We start from the raw sequence: 19,581 nt of genomic DNA, 5'->3' as shown, positions 1-19,581 counted from the left end.
AGAGTGGAACACAGCAGCAGGCATATGGTGTGTGTGTGTGTGTGTGTGTGTGTGTGTGTGTGTGTGTACACACCCACGTGCCTACTGCATATCACAATTTCACTGATAATCTTTAAAGTTTGACAGAGAAATGAAAATAATGTACTTACACTTTAGAAGGAAATATAGATCAGATCACTGATTTTAGTAAGGACACTGAGGATGAATATTAGATCTCTTTATATGTTGATTTTGTCAGAGTGTGATACTGGCATGATCGCACTTGTGGTCAAACATTTCCAGAGTCTTTGCCAGCAGTCATTGCTCGTTTCATTTTCCAAAACTCCATGAGCCCTTTCACTGATCGGGCCCTTCTCTGTTGGGAAATACCATGGCAACAGTGTTGGCAAGAGCTGACCTCAGCCATCACAACAAACATTTATGCATAATGCACAAACACACACACACACACACACACACACACACACACACACACTGCTGCTGTCACTAGAGTTCCCCACCAGAACTGGGCGATTGACATACTGTACCCCTCATGGCCTCGGGGCCTCAGCAGTCAGAACTGAGCAGTAATCAAAGCAGACACACAGGTCGAACTTTATTATCAACCATTCGATAGCAGCTGCGCGAACAGCCACAGGTCCTCCAAAAACAGTGTACAGGAAAGAGCTGCAAAATCAAAAACAGCTTTTAGGGCAGCTGGAACACTGTGGCTTCCTCTGGGCCTGGAGAGTTGGCGTTAAGCTTTTCACGGTTGACACAAGAAGATATTTTTTTCCTTTGGCTAAATTCTAATTCCAGGGCTTTTGTGATGCCGGTGTGGTGAACTGAAGCTGATGACTTGACGAAGGACTTGGAAGTTTGTCGGGTAGGATGCACCTTCTTCTCCCTCCTCTTTCCTTTGCTTTAAACAGAGCATTAAAAGTAATATTTCATTACCTGACTGAAGTCTTTGTTAGTAGTTGTTGAGAGAGACAAAACTTTTCCAAAAAGTTTAGAAAAGAGATTTACTTTGAATCTAAATGGATGTCATGCTCAAAGAGAATCTCTGATGTGTTTCATGTTATTGGTTTGCTTTTGAGACAGATACACATACTCACCTAGTCAACAATCTGACAGTATTTTTGATCATTTCACGGTATTATGCACAATCGAAGATGATTACATTTTACACAGCATGGAATTGAAGTCATTTCACAACAGGAGAGAATTTGTTTGATCAATATTGATTATACTAAAGATCACAGTCACTGTTTTAAAATGGTCAGTCAACTTTTGTTATTACACTGCACTTCCTTTTCGTATTTTGAATGTGGATTGTGTGTCTATTGCATATATACACAGCAGACTTTCCCAATACGTCTTTTTATCAACAGCATCAACAGCTAGTAAGGCATAAATGATGCATCTATTAAATGGCAGAAAGGCTTTTCATCATGAGAAATTGCAATTAAACATTAATATACATTTGAATATTTTGAAAAACACAGTGGGAACAATAGATCAGACAGAAAAGGCACAAAAAAATAAGTGCAGCAGAGTTTTTAAATCAGTGTAACATGGTTGACAATTAAGAATGCAAGAGAATAACACAGTGAGAAAGCTCAGCGTGAGCCAGCTGCTTCAAAGCTGCTGTGTGTGAGAAAATAAGCAGGGAAATTTCCTTGAAAACGTCACATCTGAGTTGAGTTGTTCTTTCAGGAAACGTATCTGGGAAAAGTCGGTACATAACCTCAAGCAATGGCATGAAGCGATTTGGACAGTTTCTGGGTCAATCAATGAGCAACTTCCTCCCAATGCCCGGACTTCCTGACCACGTGATGCCATCCAGGCGTGGGAAATGGGATTAATTCCACAGAGACTTAAAAGTTAAATAATTATTATTGCAAATATGATTTTTCTTACAGTAAAACTGGAGGCCAACTCTTGCTCTGAAGCTGATTATATTCTTCATAGATAGCAACAATGTGTAAGGAGGACAGGCAGGTGCGTGACCTGGAGTTGTGGTGAAACTTTAGTGGGGTTGTTCCTTTCTTTTTCCTTTTTCTTGTGGTGTTTTTGTGACTCACCGTAAACTTGCATGTGGTGGACTGGAGAGGAAGGTGCAGTAGGAGGTGTGTCAGTAGTGATTAGGGTGCCATGGTCTAAAGGATGACCTGGATTGTGCCACCTGCCTGCTCACATCAGGCGCAGGCAGGTGGCCAATGGTTTGCCGTTTTGTAAACTGAGAAACTCAGCGTAAACTGAATATCTTTGGATGTTGGTGGTTTAGTTAAATAAAAGAACACATTTGAAGACATTACTTTGGCCTCTGGGAGAGTTCTTTCACTGAAGGTCTTACTAATCAAGAGGTCCACTTGGATCCTCATTGTATCATGCCATCACCTTTTAAACCAGAAAATTGTGTGCACCTTACTAGCTCCTATTTGCCTGTGCAGGAACTCTTGATTGTTATATTTTCTCACAGGTTTATGAGGCAGATGTTAAGTTTACTCTTGGGACTCACTTGCCCCAAGTCAATAAAAAGGCTGTAAAAGACCATAAAAATGTCTCAACAACAATAAATTGTAATTTCAATGGTAGTTTGCTACAAAATACTGTCAAATGCAACAAAAAAGCTTGAAATATGACCCATAGATAATTGTTGTAACACCTGTATTCTATCTTCCTCAACAGCTTTTCTGCACATTCATTTGTCCGGCCAAGATCCAAACCCAGGGTGAGAGACTCAGCTGGACAGCAGAGACTTTAAGTTTGAGGACCAAGTGATTTTCTGACCCCACTGGTCCGTAGTGTTCCCATAATGGGGAAAACTGGGCAGAGTACGGTGGACTTAAACTCCCCAACAGAGGTCAAACAAGCAATTCCCTTTGAGGAACTGGATGGTGTGGCGCCACCTGCAGACGGAAAGAAGACAAAAGAGGAGCCACCTGACAGGGGAAGCTGGAAGGGCAAGTTTGATTTCCTGCTGTCATGCGTGGGATACGCCATTGGTTTAGGAAATGTCTGGAGATTCCCTTATCTGTGTGGCAAGAATGGAGGAGGTAAGTGACTGTCAGAAGCAAAAGATCTTATAGTATACATGGGTCCAGTCAGTTTAAAGTCCATTGTTATGATATACTTTGCAGATATACAACATTTTTACTAGGTTAGATAAAGGAAAATGAAATGTTCAGTACTGCTTACAGTACACCATAGTGGTAACAATACACGGTACAATTGGGAATCAGTTTTATGGCTATCTGCTTTAATGTTCATGTGCTTGGTGGTAAAGCAGAGTCATTTTATGCAGAGATCACCATGATAAAATATTTTCCTTTGACCCAAAGCACTGCCACCTAGATTGGGTTTGTTTCATAGGTGATTTGACTGAAACCTCTCTTTAAGAATAAGTTTTATGATAGCAATAAGGTATTTAGCAACATATAAAGATTTATGGGAAGTTTTTAAATCAGTGTTTGTCTCCTGCATGTCGACTGTATAATATTCGAAACAAGACTGTCCTCTAGCATTTTTCATTAAATGCTAATAATAAAGTAGATCTTCAGGCAGGAGCCATGGTTTAACAAATTGGAGAAAGGAATGTCATTCTTACTATATTACATTGATATTTCATTTCTTTTTCAGTGTAAAATTAAGCAAAAGAAACGTAATTTGTTCAAATCGAATATTAGGTTCCATAAAGTTTCTAATATGGTAAAGGAAAATTCAGTGCAAAGTGAAATGATATTATGAGCTGTCAGTCCAAGTTAAATCAATATAACTACTACACTGACACATTAAAATGAGTTCCTCTAAGATTCTCAACAGATATGGTAAAAATTAATAAATAAATGAATAAATACATAAAAACCTGAAAATCTTTTTCAATGCACAATCTACATTGTCCTAACATCTTTTGTTTGTTATCTGCTGTGTGGTGGTGTATCAGGAGCCTTCCTGATCCCGTACTTTATGACGCTGGTGTTTGCTGGGATACCTCTCTTCCTCCTGGAGACGTCTCTGGGACAGTTCACCTCGGTGGGAGGGCTGGGTGTATGGAAACTCATGCCTATGATGAAAGGTAACATGTTGATATAAATGGGAAGATATGGATGTACTGGATATTGTCTGATATAGATTTACATATACAAGTTGAGTGATATGATCACCTTCCTGAGCATTATGCGTGAAAAAGCTTCATTTTGACAACTAGTAAGTATCATTTTGTTTAGTGGCTGAATCTCTTCTCAGTCTGACACAGTTCATTTCAAAATCCACCTTGATATGACCTTGGTACCTGAAGGCATGGATGGAATACCGAATGGACCTACATGGCACAGCCCCAGGAGTTCAAGGAATCAGGGGCCCCTGGATCTGAGCCTCTGCATGACGTCATTATTTCTTTCTTGCTGGAAAGTCAGTGAAACAACTACAATGGAACGAAAAATGGCCAAAACCAGACAAAAACTGCAACCCCCCCCCCAAAAAAACATGCAAAAGGACCACAAAGAGATCCAAAATGACAACAAACAGACAAGGCAACTACAAAGAGACCACAAATAGCTAGTCAGTCTGTATCCCATTCAGCCTGTGGTGGAAGGGACTTTTACATATTTGTGCCCAGTGATCTCTCCACTATATCCACTTGACTTTTTGTTCAATATTTCCACTAGACACGGCATCACACTTGTTGATGTCTTGAAAAAATATTTAAACAAAAATGGCAAGGAGTAGCAGAAACACATAAGCAAGAGGGAGAAAAAAAAAAAGAAGAATACTTTTTTCATCTAAGAATCTTTTCCTGCTCTAGTGCTCGATGGTAGCAATTATACCACTGCCTCTGCGCTCAAAGAGCTCGAGTGAAGCAGATTTTATCTCCTGCCGGCTCAGACAGCAACTGTGATAGTAACTGTGATAGTGAGTGTGCTTCTGTGCCAACGGATACTCAAAACCAAGGCCAAGTAAACATTCCAAATAGCAAGATAACAATGATGAAGAGGATTAAGATTATAATGAACATGCTGAGTGACACCGTGCTACTGTTAGTTCTCTGTTAGGTGAAATCTTCTCTGTGTCACATCATGGCTCCCGCATTTGTACTCTGCCTCTTACATACATATTACATGTCACTGAGCATGTCAGCTGACCTGTAAGGCATTGTGTTGTAAAATGTTGATGTCTCCTTCAGGTGTTGGTCTGGCTGCAGTGGTGCTGTCTTTCTGGCTCAACATCTACTACATTATCATCATTGCCTGGGCGCTCTACTACTTATTCAACTCCTTTGGTTCGGTACGTTGAATATTCAGTAATCATGATCATAAACTGCATGAAGCACTTCAGACATTTTGGTAAGGTTCTAGTTAGTGTGCGTTGCTTACCTTTTTCCTTTTTGACTACCAACTACGGCCATAGCTAACACCGAGGACACTAAGGTCATGACCTCAGTATTTTCACTGGAAATTTTAAGGTTTTTTAAATTATTATTTTAAAATTTCAGACTAATAAAAATAAATAAAAACATTATTTTGTTAGTCTCTTTAGAATTTTATTCCTGGCTCCATTGAGAAATTTTGAAACAGCCTTACCAAAATAAAATGGTAGCAACACTTTATTTCTTAGGCTCATTATATCCTCTTTCCCAGCAGGTTTCCTAAAGAAATATTCAATCTGGTACTAATTAGAGTTCTGAGACAGTTAGACAGTTAGAGTTTATTAACGCTGACCCTATAAGCAGTTTCCTTTCATAAACCGCACCTTGCAGAAAATCCAACTGTTTCCCAGTGACTGGGATGGTTGTTGGTGTTAGGGTAACTTCAGCTCATCACAGTATTCCTAAAATTGTGATTACGATGCTGCTACATATTACGGAGCGCAACATGAAACAAATAAAAACATTTAAAAAAACTCTATGGTAAAGTTTGTATATTTAAATGCCACCACTTCCCACTTTGAGTGAGTTACAACTGCTGTTAGAAAGAAATTCACGTTTTGAGTAACAAAATTCATTATGGGGGTTGTGATTATGGACCAATAACAGAGGAAACAAATCCAATCCCAATCTACAATCCTTTTCTTTATCTGTCTCAGCTTTTCCCCCTCTGCTTTTGTAGTGCTCTGCGTGACCAGTCGGCTCAAAGAAGCCTGGTGACAGAAATTCAAAGACTTTGCAGGCATTGTGCAAGAGGCGCTTGTGGTGGGGAAATGGGAGGATTGAGAAGCAGGCATCAAAAAGACTCTGAAAAAAGTCTAGTGTTCATTGTTGTGCGATGTTTTTATCTGAAGGCCAAAAACATGGTGGGTTCATTAAATGTCATTTTCACTGTTGGATGGGTTGTCTCTCTGTCTCTGTGTCCTTTGTTCTGAAGAGTCTTTGTGGTCTTTGAAGCTGTTGAGTCACACAAAACAGTCGACTGTGGAGAGTCAAGGAGACACATGAAGTTGTTTCATTGAGTGTGAAGAAAATCACAAATGTTGTTGTTTTTTTCTTGTGTTAATCTTGTTGGTTTCGTCTTTTTTAGGAAAATGATACAGCTGATAAATCCCACATTGTTTGTTTTTTTTTGCTAAAACACAGAATGCAAGACTGAGAGAGATTTCATCATATTTTTTTCTACTGCAGCCTGTTTTGTTAATGCGTATATCTGTGTGTGCAGGAGCTGCCTTGGCAAAGCTGTGATAACCCCTGGAACACGGAGAAATGTTTTTCAAACTACAGTCTGACAGACACCACCAATTTGACCAGCGCTGTCACTGAGTTCTGGGAGTAAGTCAGCAAGATATGTTCTGTATAACAATGTGTAAGTAAATATCAAAGCTATTTGTGGAAGCTATCTGTGCTTATCTGCGTCTGATTTCACTGTGTGTGTGTGTGTGTGTATGTGTGTGTGTGTGTGTGTGTGTGTGTGTGTGTGTGTGTGTGTGTGTGTGTGTGTGTGTATTCCTGCAGGCGTAACATGCACCAGCTGTCTGGTGGTCTAGAGGAGCCAGGAGAGCTACGCTGGCCCTTAGTGGGCACTCTGGCGCTGGCGTGGGTCCTTGTCTACTTCTCAATCTGGAAAGGAGTCGAGTGGACGGGGAAGGTCAGACTCTGTGCTCCAGTTTTCTTCTATTTCTTTTTTCTCTACTCTCTCTGGCCTCAGACTGGCTCTGCTACATTACACGGTCTGCTTTATCTAAGCCCCTTTCTCATCTTCTTGGATATTAAAGTTTTAATCACACAAACATTACTAGACACAAAGCTGCTCAGGAGAGAACTGATGTTGTTGCCTGTTTAGTTGTCAATGGGTGGAGCTAATTAAAGAGACAAATGGGAAACAATGACATTCTTCAATGTCATGGTGAACATGACAAACATGATAAACATTCTACCTGCTAAACATCAGCATTTAAGCGTTTGTCACTGTGAGACTGGTGCCACACTAGAATTTAGATTAAGCTTAACCGCACCTTGTTTTTCCATTAGAAGTAGTAAGCACAGGTTTATCTGTCAGTTCCTTTATCCATCAACTCATCAGACCATTGGGCCTCCCAAAGGTTGACATGAATAATGAGCTTCTACTGGGTCTGTTTTGTCAAGAAGTCTCTCCTTAGGCAAGAAAATAAAATCGCAGGCCTGATGAGAGTGCATTTTCAATCACTAACTAAATCATTTAAACCCCTTCTCCTTTTCATTTTTTTGATGGGCCATATATTTATCGATCAGAAAGTGAAGAGTATTCATACATCTGTGTCATCTCACCCGGACCAAGGAAAGCGGGGCCCCCCTCTTGGATCCAGACTTGGGACACAAGTCTCGCAGTCGAGCAACTGGTGGCAGGGCGTCGACCCATGAGACCATGTCAGGCACAGCCCAAAGAAATAACATGGGGCTGCCATCTTGTGGGTCCACCACCTGCAGGGTTAGAAAAATGGGTTTGCTTGATCGGAACCCATGTAGTGTTTTTTCATTATTGGACTTCTGCCCTCGTCATGGATTGGCCATAACAAACAAGGTGTACTTGGTACCAGAACACTCTAGGCCTGACATGATGATTGACTTTGTGGTCATGTCATCAGACTGAGGCCGTATGTCTTAGGCACTTGAGCGAAGAGAGGAGCAGAGCTGTCAAGTGAGATGTATGCCGGAGGGCTAGACGGGCTGGACTACCTTGTTTAACCTGCCGCCACTGTGACATGACTCCGGATAAATGATTAAGAATAGATAGAAAGTGAATTGATGAGTCACAGCTGGATGTGTTTGCACTGTTCTCAGCCCATTCACCTGTCCAAGAATGATGGTTTATCAGGCTCTGGGGAGAGCTTTCAATCAAGTGGTGATAACATTTAAGTCCTTCACCCACGTTGCATAATTTGATATTATAATGTAATGTATTAGAATATATAATTTATTAATTTTACTCATTCATTGGCAATTTTAATTGGTATTTACCTATAACAAAGTTGTACCAACAAGTGTAATAGATGACATATCAACTGACTCCAACGATAATCTAAAGTAAAATTGCATTCTATTTTTTTTTTGTTCAATTTGATAGAAACATGTTTTTAGTATTTATTTATTTCTCAGATGTTGACTTTGTTTATATCTGCTGTCATTTAGCTGTCCACATCCCATTTCGCTCTCAACATTTCACTAAGGTAGAGATGTGTAAAAAGTTTAAAAGGTTTTATTTGAATTCCAAACTGCAAAACGAGTTGATAGGAAAGAAAAAGAATAAAGAATTATTCTGTCTGCTGCCTAAGATTTTTAGATTACCGCAAGTCCAAGCGATTTATATGAGCAGAAAACACATTCACACATTCACTGTTGGGGATAATTGGATTTTAATGTGTAGTATCTGAGAGTGGTGAGAAATATGAATTCCCCCTGGGGCCCAGCCTTGACGGACATTACCAATTAAGCATAAACATTATGCTACAGAACTGCTGTCCATATTGTAAAGGCTCCGGTAAGATCTTCAGGCAAAGAGAAGCCATGGAACAGCAGCTGAGGACTTTTTCGTTTCCTGTGTACAGAGACAACAAGGTGTTCTGCATCTCTTTATCGCTTGCTTGCTTTGAGTTGTTTGCAGTTGTGATTAGCTTTAAAATGAAATTCCAACACAGACGCAGTGAAAAAAATTTGGAATTGCGTGCAGTTCAAACATGGGTTTTTGGCTTCGATAGAACTTCAATAGAAGCTCATTTGAATACATAAAAAAAGAGGTTGCTCTCTCTCTCTTTCTCTCAGGTGGTGTATTTCTCCGCCACTTATCCTTACTTCATGCTGTTCATCCTGTTCTTTCGAGGGGTCACTCTGCCCGGAGCCATTGATGGGATCCGCTTCTACATCACTCCAGACTTCAAAAAACTCATCCGATCTGAGGTAGACAGTTTGGACACATGCATTCACAACATCAACATCAACATGTTCAGGTCACAGAGGAACAGACGCAAACACGGGCTCCCATGTATCTGCTGTCTCACAGGTGTGGCTGGATGCAGCAACCCAAATCTTCTTTTCCTACGGCCTGGGCCTGGGCTCGCTCATCGCACTGGGAAGCTACAACTCTTACAACAACGACGTCTACAAGTTAGGGACACAAAATCACAAGCATTATCTATCTTTTTCTTTTCTTTTTTTCCCTCCTTTCATTCATAACTGTTCATGTTGTTCCTCTCTCTTCAGGGACTCCATCATAGTGTGCTGCATCAACTCCTGCACGAGCATGTTTGCTGGTTTCGTCATCTTTTCCATCGTAGGCTTCATGTCCTACATCACTAAGAAACCTGTGCAGGAATTAGCAGCATCAGGTATGTTCCCATTTGTTAAGCAGGACAGTGAAAATTGTCTGTGTACAGTCTTTAATATATTATCTCAGAACGTACTGAAATAAGATGCAAATCTTCAAACTGATTGGCATAATTTGGATTTTACTTTGATGGACAAAGGAGTTTATTTATCATCTTCTCCCGGGGACACACAAGTGTCCTTTTTCATAAACAACAGAGAAAAGTTCTTAAGCTTTTAGACAGATTGCGTATTTGACCTTTACGTGCAACAAGTCCTCTCAGACAAATTGACCTGCTCTCAGTCCTTCACTGCACATTTAAGTGAACTTATCTGGCAGCGGTGGAAATGCTTTCAAATGTTGGAGGTTTGTTTGTGTCTGTGTCTGTTTGTGTGTATTCTAGATATATAAATATGTTAATGCTTGTAAAAATTCAGGAGGCTAAAATATAATTAATTAAAACGTGTGTCTTGTTTGTGATCGTTAGGGCCAGGTCTGGCTTTTTTGGCTTACCCTCAGGCTGTCACCCAGCTGCCCATGTCCTCTCTATGGGCCATCCTCTTCTTCTCCATGCTCATGATGCTGGGCCTGGACAGCCAGGTATGAACAGCACACACATTATCTGTTGCTGAGCAGATGGTGTAATTTATTACATTTCTTCCTAATAGATGATGTAGACATTAATTACTCTGACGCAACAAACTCTGATGTATAACTGAGGTACATTGTCCATTAAGAATGATTCCTGTTTATAATGTTGTGTGCCAAGATTACAGTAATGTCGACTGCTTCTTTCCTAGGAATGGATATTAAAAACTAACTCTTGTATGTGGGTGTGAGAGTTAGACCTAAAACTGTGAAGTCCTCTTTTAAAAACAGCCTGCAGTTACATTCTGAGCCGTGGCTCTTCATAATGTCATGTATTAGTTCTGCACAGTAGAAGGCTTCATCACAGCTCTGATGGATGAATACCCCCTGGTGCTGAGGAAGAGGAAAAAGGTCTTCATCCTCATCGTCTGCTTCATCTCCTTCATCATCGGCTTCTCCAACATCACACAGGTGCTCCTATAGATAAAATGCCCGTAGACCCAGTTGATTATCATAACACAGTATTTAGATGATCTCAGCTGTTTACACTATGTGCGCTGTGTGTTTGATTTTTATGAGTTTTAAATCACTGCAGCTAATTCAGACTGGACTGAAGAAGGTTGTCTTAAAACCCAACACACACATACAGCACACACATGAACATTTTTCTGACACTAAGGAAAGGAATTCAGTCCTGCATTATACATAATGACAAAACGATCTCACAACAACCTGCGGTGTATAATCATCATGCATATTTTATTCAATAAAGGGAGGAATATTAATATTCAGTATCATTCAAGCAGGTGTGTGTGTGTGTTTGTGTGTGTGTGTGTGTGTGTGTGTGTGTGTGTGTGTGTGTCTCCCAGGGAGGTCTGTACGTGTTCAAGCTCTTTGATTACTACTCTGCCAGTGGGATGTGTCTTCTCTTCCTGGTCTTCTTCGAAACCGTCTCCATAGCCTGGTTTTATGGTAGGAAATCAATTTTTTTCCGGGATAAAAAAAAGGGGCTGCTCTGTATTGTGCCAAGTCACCAAATGAATCATGCATGTAGATTTTCCTGTATAGCTGTCCAACAGGAAATTACATCTATCTGCTCCGCTTTCTGTGATAACACTCTCCGTCCAATCGCCTTTCCCTCTCATTCACCCCGTACGGCTTTCTTCTCGCAGTTCTTATCTCTCTCTCTTTGTCCTCCTCTCTTTGTGCCACAGGAGCTGAAAGGTTTTATAAGAACATCGAGGACATGATCGGCTATCGGCCATGTGGCTGGTGGAAGCTCTGCTGGATGTTTTTCACGCCGATGATCTGCCTGGTAGGCGGGGAATGATAATCGATTTGACCTGCACGATAGGCGTTTTTCTAGGTCAAGCTCTCTCATATGTGTTTCCCTCTCCCTCATGGAGATCTATGAACCCATCAGGCTTCAGCAGGTGCCAATAGGTAGAGGATTGATGACATTGCTGAATTGACTTCCTCTGCCACATGGTGATTTGTACCTCATCTCATGGACTGTCAGGCCCTCCGGGAAATCATGGAAACGTCTATATCCCCACTACTGTAGTGATAGAGGAAGTGTAATGTTAAAGTGAGCTTTATAAATGGAAAATTAAGGGTATTCTGCCAAAATGACGAAGTGCAGTTAATTCCCATCGAGCAGTGATTACATCCAGACACCTAGTTTAAAAGTTTGATTGAAAAGTGAATGTTTTTAGTTCGTCAGTTGCTCTGTCAACTGCTTCAATCCAGACTGAAATATTACAACAACCACTGGATGCAAAATTTTGTAGACACATTTTTAAACATCCTGGGAACTATTGAATGGACTGCCATAACATTTAGTATAATTCAAAAATTTTCTTTTAATTTTTACCTGAAATACTAATGACCTTCAGCCTCAGCTGTACTTTGTATTTAGTGCTAATTAGCAAATGTTAGCGTGCTGACATGCTACATCATGATGTGAACACGAAGATGTCAATGTTTGAAATAATTCACCGTTCAAAAAATTGTTTTACACACCCTAAACATCAAAAAAAAACTTTTCTTACTTCGATTTAGCTCACTTTTAACCCAGATATCTTTCAATAAAAAAGTTTAAAACACCAAATCCTTGATTGCCAGACTTTAAATGGACTACTAATGATATGTTTTTATATTATAGGGGGTGTTTACCTTCAGTGCCATCGAGATGACCCCTCTGACCTTGGGGAAGTATGTCTACCCAATGTGGGGCCAAGTGATTGGCTGGCTCATGGCTTTGTCCTCTATGATACTGATCCCAGGCTACGTCATCTTCATGTTCTGCACCACCAAGGGCAGCATCAAACAGGTACTAACCTCCCCGTTTTTAATGTGCAGTCATTCCAGGTTAAAAAAAAAGTATCTACCAAGGATATTTGTACTGTCCACTTCCAGACTTGCCTTCAAGAATAACTAATGTTAAGCACGTAAGACGAATCTGACACTGATGTAACTCTCCTCACTTGACCAGCGTTGGCGGAGGATGACAACTGCCCAGGAGGATGAAAAGCCATCGGGGCATGAAGAATTTACACACACAGGGAGCGTGGGCGAAGCTCCGGTCTAGCCAGGATTGTTCAGGTCGAAATAATCTGATTGCCATTTCCCCTGTCTGCCAGGATTTACTGTGGTTGACATTGAAATTTGACAATTGAGCAGATGGGAGTCTTGTACAGTGTTTTACGATGACGTTTTCCACCATCTTACATTGTGCCAAAAAAAGATTTGGCAAATAAAGGAGGAGGATGAGGAGGCACTTTTGATAAATTTAGATAGAATACATCCTTTTGTAGTAAAACCTCTAACCACAAATTTTATTTTATAGATTAGCACTGAATCTGTGTACATATACCATTGTGAATGTAAATCTTCCCCCCTACTTGTAAATTTTTCTTTACCTCTCAACAAAATCACTGTGAATGTGAATGTGATGAAAGCTGTACAGGCTATTTAACATCAGCTGTTTCTCAGTTAACACGGCTTTGAGATACTTCAAGTTATAAAGGATGTTGTATAATCTCAAGTATTAGCCTTCATGGTGGTTTGTTTAATTCAATGATTAAAAAAATGTAAATATAATTGTGTCACTATAGTAAGTATATTATATGTTTTTTTAATTAAATTAAATGAGCATTTTTCATACAGTGGATGATGAGAAAGTGTTAAACTTATGTCAGTTTGGGGAATATGCAAAATGACATGTATGTAAGATTGCCTCATGTCAATAAAAACAAATGTACACAAATCTATATCTGATAACTCCATTCTCCATCAGCTTCTTGCGGCAGGTAGCAGTACGTATTTCTCTCTAAAGTTACTTTATAAGATGCCATGTTCTTTCTATGAGGTTTAAATTCAAAACAATTCCAGTATCTCCATCAAAATGTCATGAACCATTTAGCATTATAGGATAGGCTAAGAATAAAAAAAGAATAGTCCATTAAATCTGCAAAAAGAGATTTTTTTGGCCACTTGGGGGCAGCAGAAACCGGCTGGGAACACAACATTGACATATTACATATGATGACCGGGTCGGAGCAGTAGCGAGTACCTACCGCTGGTGGGAAGTTGAAGAAAATGTCTCTGATAGATATGGGAGCAATGTGTCAAAACACGGTGCGTCTGCGTCACATGCTTTGGCTCATCAGGTTACAAGTAGTCATGAGATCCAACTGTAAAAATATTGATTACAGCCACTTTAACCATGACAAAGTTACATGACAAATGTACTCTTTTAGAACCACATGTTCAAATGTTTACTTGCTGTTTTTACGGTAAATTTTGATCATACTTGCTGGTATGAAATTAAAATGTTGTGATGCATAAGAACAGCCCGCCTTGTGTAACATGTCATTTCAAAATGAACATCATTCTCACTCAGCTCGATATAATATTTAGTGATGGCAGCTTTGAGACCTCACAGAACCGATTAAATCCAAGAACCAAAGCAAATTGTTGTGGTGAATAGACTTAAATCATCTTTAATAGCATGTTGATATACTGCAAAGACAGGTAGAGAGGGATTCAAAGTCAACTGAGGGAAGCGATGGATCATATCTGTTACACTCAGTTTCCATTTGTCCATCCCTAAATATGTCCACTTTTTGACTTTTTTTTCCTTTTTTTTTTTTTAAACTAGTATGAGCAAACACAGTGTTGAAGAGCCAGACAAGATCCACATGTCATTCATGAAGCAGTGCACTGGTATGGCAGAGCCCTTTTGTCGGTTTCTTTATGAAAGTTAGCCACTACTGCGCTTCCATCTCATACGCTGCACTCCAGAAATGCTACATTGGTTTTCCTTTCAAGCATAAACCTGTGACTTTCAGTGTGCCTCATATGTTTTTCTTTATTGCACACACAGCATGTCTATCTCCCAAAAACACATTGTCAAGTAGGAAAAACTGTGCAATCATACAAAGGGCAATGAAAGACAGGGGAATAAAAATGGCCACGATGTGTCGAATTCGCCACCATGAGGCACAGAAACATATCCACTTCCTGTTCCTGAACGGGTGTTTGCTATCATGAATTAATATATTTATTATTCGTTCTATTATTCTTATTATTTTTATCTTCATCTCCGACTAGTGAGGTCACATCAAAATCAGTCATGCACAAATAAATTCAAGACTTCTGCGAATCAGAGTTCAATCGGCCTCCGAGCTGATGTCATGCATGAAAGAAAGAATAACTTTGTATCAGAAAGTTAATTTAAAGAAATAATCGAGCAATCATCATCCATCATGATGTAAAATCCATAACTGTTGTGTGCTAAAATTTATCAACCTTCAAAAGTTTGTTCACAGCCAGTAAAAATATGACAGTAATCATAATGTCGTCTTCATTCATTTTGAAATTCTTCTTATTGTGTAATATAATACTGAGAAAAGCAATTACTGGGAGGAAAAAGAAAAGAGGTCGGATTTGTTCAAGGGTAAATAAAGATTCTACTGTGAGCAGGTCACACACACACACACACACACACGCACACACACGCGCACACACACACACACACACACACACTCATTGTCTCTGCCAGCCAGAACAACAGACTGATTCTTTTCTGCAACCTGTGTCTTTCCACTGGGTGAAATCGTGAGTGGAAAAGGACAGAGAGATGAGATAGAGACCTCCCCACAGTGGCTCTGTGATTATAAATCAACAAATCGGACAGATGGGGGTCAGATGGGAGCAGAGTTAACCGAACATCCATTCCACAGTACCTGGTGGGGCTTATGTTTAAAAGATGGACGCATTCAGGCTGGGGTGGCAGTTGACCTATTACAGAATGAAGGACGCATGACGGGGCAATAGCATTTTGAAGGGGCTAAAGGTAGCTCGCTTCTCCTTTCCGACACTGCTTGAATGTGATATTTACAATCTAGGCTTGGGTGACAGAGAAAGATCAGATAATGAATTCTTTTTTGTCCCATTCTTATTTAAAGCAGGCTAGCCAACAGCACAAACAATACCATTTATGCCAGCATTTGCAATATAAGCTGTGTGTGTGCCTTTGTAGTTTTTGCCTTTTTGAAAATGTCAGACAGAAAGGTTAGGAGGGAAGCAAGGAGCTGGAACAAAACCTGGGAGTTGTAGCGACATAACAGAGACAGCGTCTTGGATGTCTTGTGGGCGGACTCAGTTCTGCGTTTATCCACTGACGGGGAAACACACAAAAGTGGAATAATGCTTCACACAAATTAAAACAAACACAGATCTTGACATTTAACGTTTGTAGCAGGAGCATCTTCATGGAAATTCATGGTGATTTCCTGAAAAAGTGAAGAAGCATTTCATAAACAACAGATGACCGCACTGTGTGTTGCACATATATTACATCTAAACGCTGAATTGTAGTAGTTTTAGAAAAGTCCAACAGCAGTTTCAGCAGCTCAAACTAATTTCAAAATATGGGAAACTTTCCCTCCATCTGCAGATTAATGAGGCAAGAAGTCATGGGAAGCGTTAACAATATTAAATATGAAGAGTAAAAGACAAACAACAATAAACAGAACCATCCTGGGTTGATGTTTTGGTCTGGCAACAATCCGTGTGATTGGTTGCCTTTTGTTTCCTGTCATCCTTCACTGTAGAGTGATCTATGGAGAGTGACAACTGAGTGAGAGTGTTTTCTGATGATAGAGAGCCACAACACAACAGAGGGGCAGATGACAAACACAGTTTATCGGAGGATGTCGTTTTTGTTTGTTTTTTTTTCTTTATCCAGGGGAGCAGAGAAGAAGAGAGACGGCTCTCCATCACATAAATAAATCAGCAACAGAGCAAATGGGGAGATAGCTTTTTTTTTTTTAAATGAGATATCAGTTTTGTTATTCATTTTTTTTTGTGCTCCTTGAGGGAAAAGCGTGAAATGACTATTTCTCAAAGCAAAGGAGGAGTTTTTTTTTTCTCTCTTTTCTTCTAGCCCTAGCGTTTAGTCAAGTGCAAAGAAGTCAGTGTTTAGTGGAGGCGTATGTATTTTGGCACATGTTTTTCAGTAAGTGTCAGCTATGCACGCACGCGCACATACAGCACAGTAGGCATGAGCTTTGGGATGATAAAAGCGAACAGAAGCGGAAGGTCCTTGGAGCGTGTCCATCCATTACTGGAGCAATTAAAAAAAAACAAAAAAAAAAACAGGTTTCAAGGATTCACGTTATTTCTCTTGTTGTTGTTGTTGTTGTTGTTGTTGGTGGTGGTGGAGAATACTGGAACTACAAGGAATCCATCCAGAAACTGAACATCTGTGAGTTTTTCTCTAGCAAGAGTTAAAACTGACAAAAAGTTATAGAAATTTGTTAAAACTACATAATATTTCAAAATACATGTGGAATCAAGTAAAACTTTATATATGCACTTTATTTCTCCTTATCTCTTTTAAAACCTTGATTTTTCATTTAGTTATTTTTTCTTTAAATATATGCATATAAGTGTGATTTCATTTTTTCATTATAGCTCTTTCTTCAGTATGTATATATGTACATTATGTACTGTTAAATAGGTAGAGAAGGGGTGGGGTTCGATGTGGGTGTGTGAGTGTTTTAGGGAAATAATACTAATTGATCTATTTACACCATGCTCCGAGAGCCACTTGGGGTCCGGTGTAGACTGAGGCGGGGGTCTGGGGGTATATACTGGTGTGGGTGGTTATAAGGTGGGGGTGGGGGAGGCAGCGGTGGCTGGTGACCGTCGCTGCCGTGGGAGCCGTCCGGGGAGCGGACAGGGGTGGACATGGCCGACTGACTGAGCTGGTGGTGGCTGTGGTGGTGATGCTGGTAGTGGTGGTGTGTGGGCGTTTGGCTGAGGAATGCCTCCATGCGTCCGTGGCCGCTGTTGTCGAGCATGATGACCTTGACGATCTGTTGACACTGGATGAGTGTCTCAGGCCGCAGATCAGCCATGCTGACAGCGGGCTGGTGGTGCTGCTGGAGGTGAAGGTGGTGGGCGGGGGTGCTCGCCGCTGACTGCAGCTGCGGGTGCTGAGGTGGAGGCGCCGGCCCCTGGATTAGCCCCTGGGGCCCCTGCTGGAAAAGCAGCTCCCCCCGGTGGTTAAGAAGGGCCACGCTCTCGGGACTCCGAGCCGTGCTGCTGAGCTGGTACGTCTGAAGCCTGTTGTGAATTGACACCTAGTTTAGAAAACAGCCAAGAGAACAGCATCAAATGTTATAAAACTGGTTCCTCCTCTACAAGCCGTCAAGCCCTCTTTTTCTTTTTTTTTGGGGGGGTGGTGAATGCACAGCACACACACACAGGGCATGCGTGGGGGCTTAGGTGTTGGGGGTCGGTGGAGGTGTAAATTCATTGTGACTACTGTACACTCCCCTCCCTCCACCCCCACAGGGAGTGTGAACAGTGTAGATTGGATGCTGGGAACACCTGTGTTAGACCGGGGTCAGGAGGACAGTGGTGGGGAATGGGGATAAGAGAATTGGTGCGACGCTACAGAAGGGGCCCGGTGGTTCCAAAGGGGACACTGAGGGCCCCTGTGTCTCCCTTCCAAACCACTGTGTGGCGCTATGGTGACAGCAGACACGAGGAGGCTTGGGAGTCGGGATAACCAGAACATAGACGAAGGTCATACGAAGAAGAGGGAGAAGTGGAAGAAGAGGAGGAGTGGAGGTGAGCAGACTGACAACCACAGACGTCCACGGGCAACACTCATCAGAATGCAAACCTCCAGATGTCACATTTGTTTCATCTCTCTATTTTCTGTTCCCTTCCTTCAACGTTTTTTTTTCCTGCTGTCTGTGTTCCTTTATTGTATCTTCCCTTTAAATCGTTTTTTGAAGCATCTTCTACCTTACCTTACACTGTATTTCTCAGAAAGCATATGTCAAAACAAAAATACAGGGAGTATCATCAAAATTCATGGAATGAGCACAATGTGAAATGCATGTGTGTGTGGGAGACAGAAGTAATGTAAAAATTGTAAGAAACGTGCAACCACAGCACATGTGGGCAGGCTATTTTTACTTTTATCAAATGTTAACGGCTAGCTATGGTTAGCATTAGGGGTTGTCACTTTAAACAAGGTTAAATTTAGGTTAAATTATACAACTAAAAATATACTCAAATTCAAACTTTATGTGGAAAATTCTCAGCATTAGGGGCAAATATTTATCCACCATTTTGACCCCAAGAGCTGTTTCCATTTTGCTGCACATACATTTATTCCTGGTGGAAAACATTAAAACATTTTTTTTTTACTTTTCATACATGATGCTCTTGTCTGCTTAACACACTGTGCTTATTTCCCAGAACTTTGTGAATTCAAGCTACATATTACATTAACATTCACACAGCAGCCATGTTTAACAATTGGGTTGTCAAAACAAATTCTAACAAATTAAGATTATCAATGATATTAATCTTCTTGTTATTTAGTGTTCTGTTGGGTGAAGCTAGTTATAGCTATACAAGCTAGCTTCAGTACAAGCTAGGTAGGTTATTGTTACCATGTGCTAACTCCATACTTTAAAGCAGTCAAGGTTGTTCCTCAGACTGCTGCAAATTTCTGACTAAAGATCTTGGTTTTAAATTGTGATCTGCTGTACAGCAAGTGTAAGTAAAAAGATATTTTCCCACCATAACTCTTCAAACTGGTGACTGTATGAATAGGGTCAACGCTAATTCTCCTGCATTATAATAGACTTTTAATGTGAAGTATCTGAAGTACGAAAGGGCTTACAGCAGTCCCATTCTCTTACAGCAGCCGATG

The 19,581-nt window shown here is 40.6% G+C and overlaps 2 protein-coding genes across 4 annotated transcripts in view; one reads left to right on the top strand and one right to left on the bottom strand.

Moving 5' to 3' along the window:
• The first annotated feature begins 511 nt into the window (after positions 1 to 511).
• Positions 512 to 13,609, top strand: slc6a1l (solute carrier family 6 member 1, like). Of its 2 annotated transcripts, XM_056367590.1 has the most exons (15): positions 512 to 865; positions 2,674 to 3,041; positions 3,929 to 4,060; positions 5,168 to 5,268; positions 6,633 to 6,742; positions 6,926 to 7,058; positions 9,209 to 9,343; positions 9,447 to 9,550; positions 9,647 to 9,771; positions 10,237 to 10,349; positions 10,677 to 10,808; positions 11,207 to 11,309; positions 11,552 to 11,652; positions 12,502 to 12,669; positions 12,832 to 13,609. In XM_056367590.1, exons 2-15 carry the CDS (start codon positions 2,801 to 2,803, stop codon positions 12,925 to 12,927), a joined length of 1,794 nt encoding a protein of 597 aa, XP_056223565.1. In that variant the 5' UTR covers positions 512 to 865; positions 2,674 to 2,800; the 3' UTR covers positions 12,928 to 13,609. The 2 variants fall into 2 exon arrangements, with proteins under 2 accessions (XP_056223565.1, XP_056223564.1); XM_056367589.1 differs by having other exon boundaries at positions 9,447 to 9,771.
• A 716-nt stretch (positions 13,610 to 14,325) lies between these two features.
• iqsec3a (IQ motif and Sec7 domain ArfGEF 3a) overlaps positions 14,326 to 19,581 on the bottom strand; it is a 121,259-nt gene continuing 116,003 nt past the window's right edge. For both annotated transcript variants that reach the window (XM_056367585.1, XM_056367586.1), the window contains one exon: positions 14,326 to 17,989. In XM_056367585.1, the coding sequence (XP_056223560.1) occupies positions 17,432 to 17,989 (558 nt within the window). In that variant the 3' untranslated portion in view covers positions 14,326 to 17,431. The remainder of the gene's footprint in view (positions 17,990 to 19,581) is intronic.

This window comes from Seriola aureovittata, chromosome 22, assembly GCF_021018895.1.
Source record: "Seriola aureovittata isolate HTS-2021-v1 ecotype China chromosome 22, ASM2101889v1, whole genome shotgun sequence".
Classification (NCBI taxonomy): Eukaryota; Metazoa; Chordata; class Actinopteri; order Carangiformes; family Carangidae; genus Seriola; species Seriola aureovittata.
The sequence above is the reverse complement of the archived record's forward strand: the minus strand, read 5'-3'. Positions and strand labels throughout refer to the sequence as shown.

Bases quoted from the DNA above. Each gene is read 5' to 3' on its own strand.
- slc6a1l (XM_056367589.1), top strand. From the start codon at position 2,801: ATGGGGAAAACTGGGCAGAGTACGGTGGACTTAAACTCCCCAACAGAG. The intron at 5,269-6,632 runs GTACGTTGAATA...CTGTGTGTGCAG, and splicing joins TATTCAACTCCTTTGGTTCG to GAGCTGCCTTGGCAAAGCTG. The intron at 10,809-11,206 runs GTGCTCCTATAG...TGTGTCTCCCAG, and splicing joins GCTTCTCCAACATCACACAG to GGAGGTCTGTACGTGTTCAA.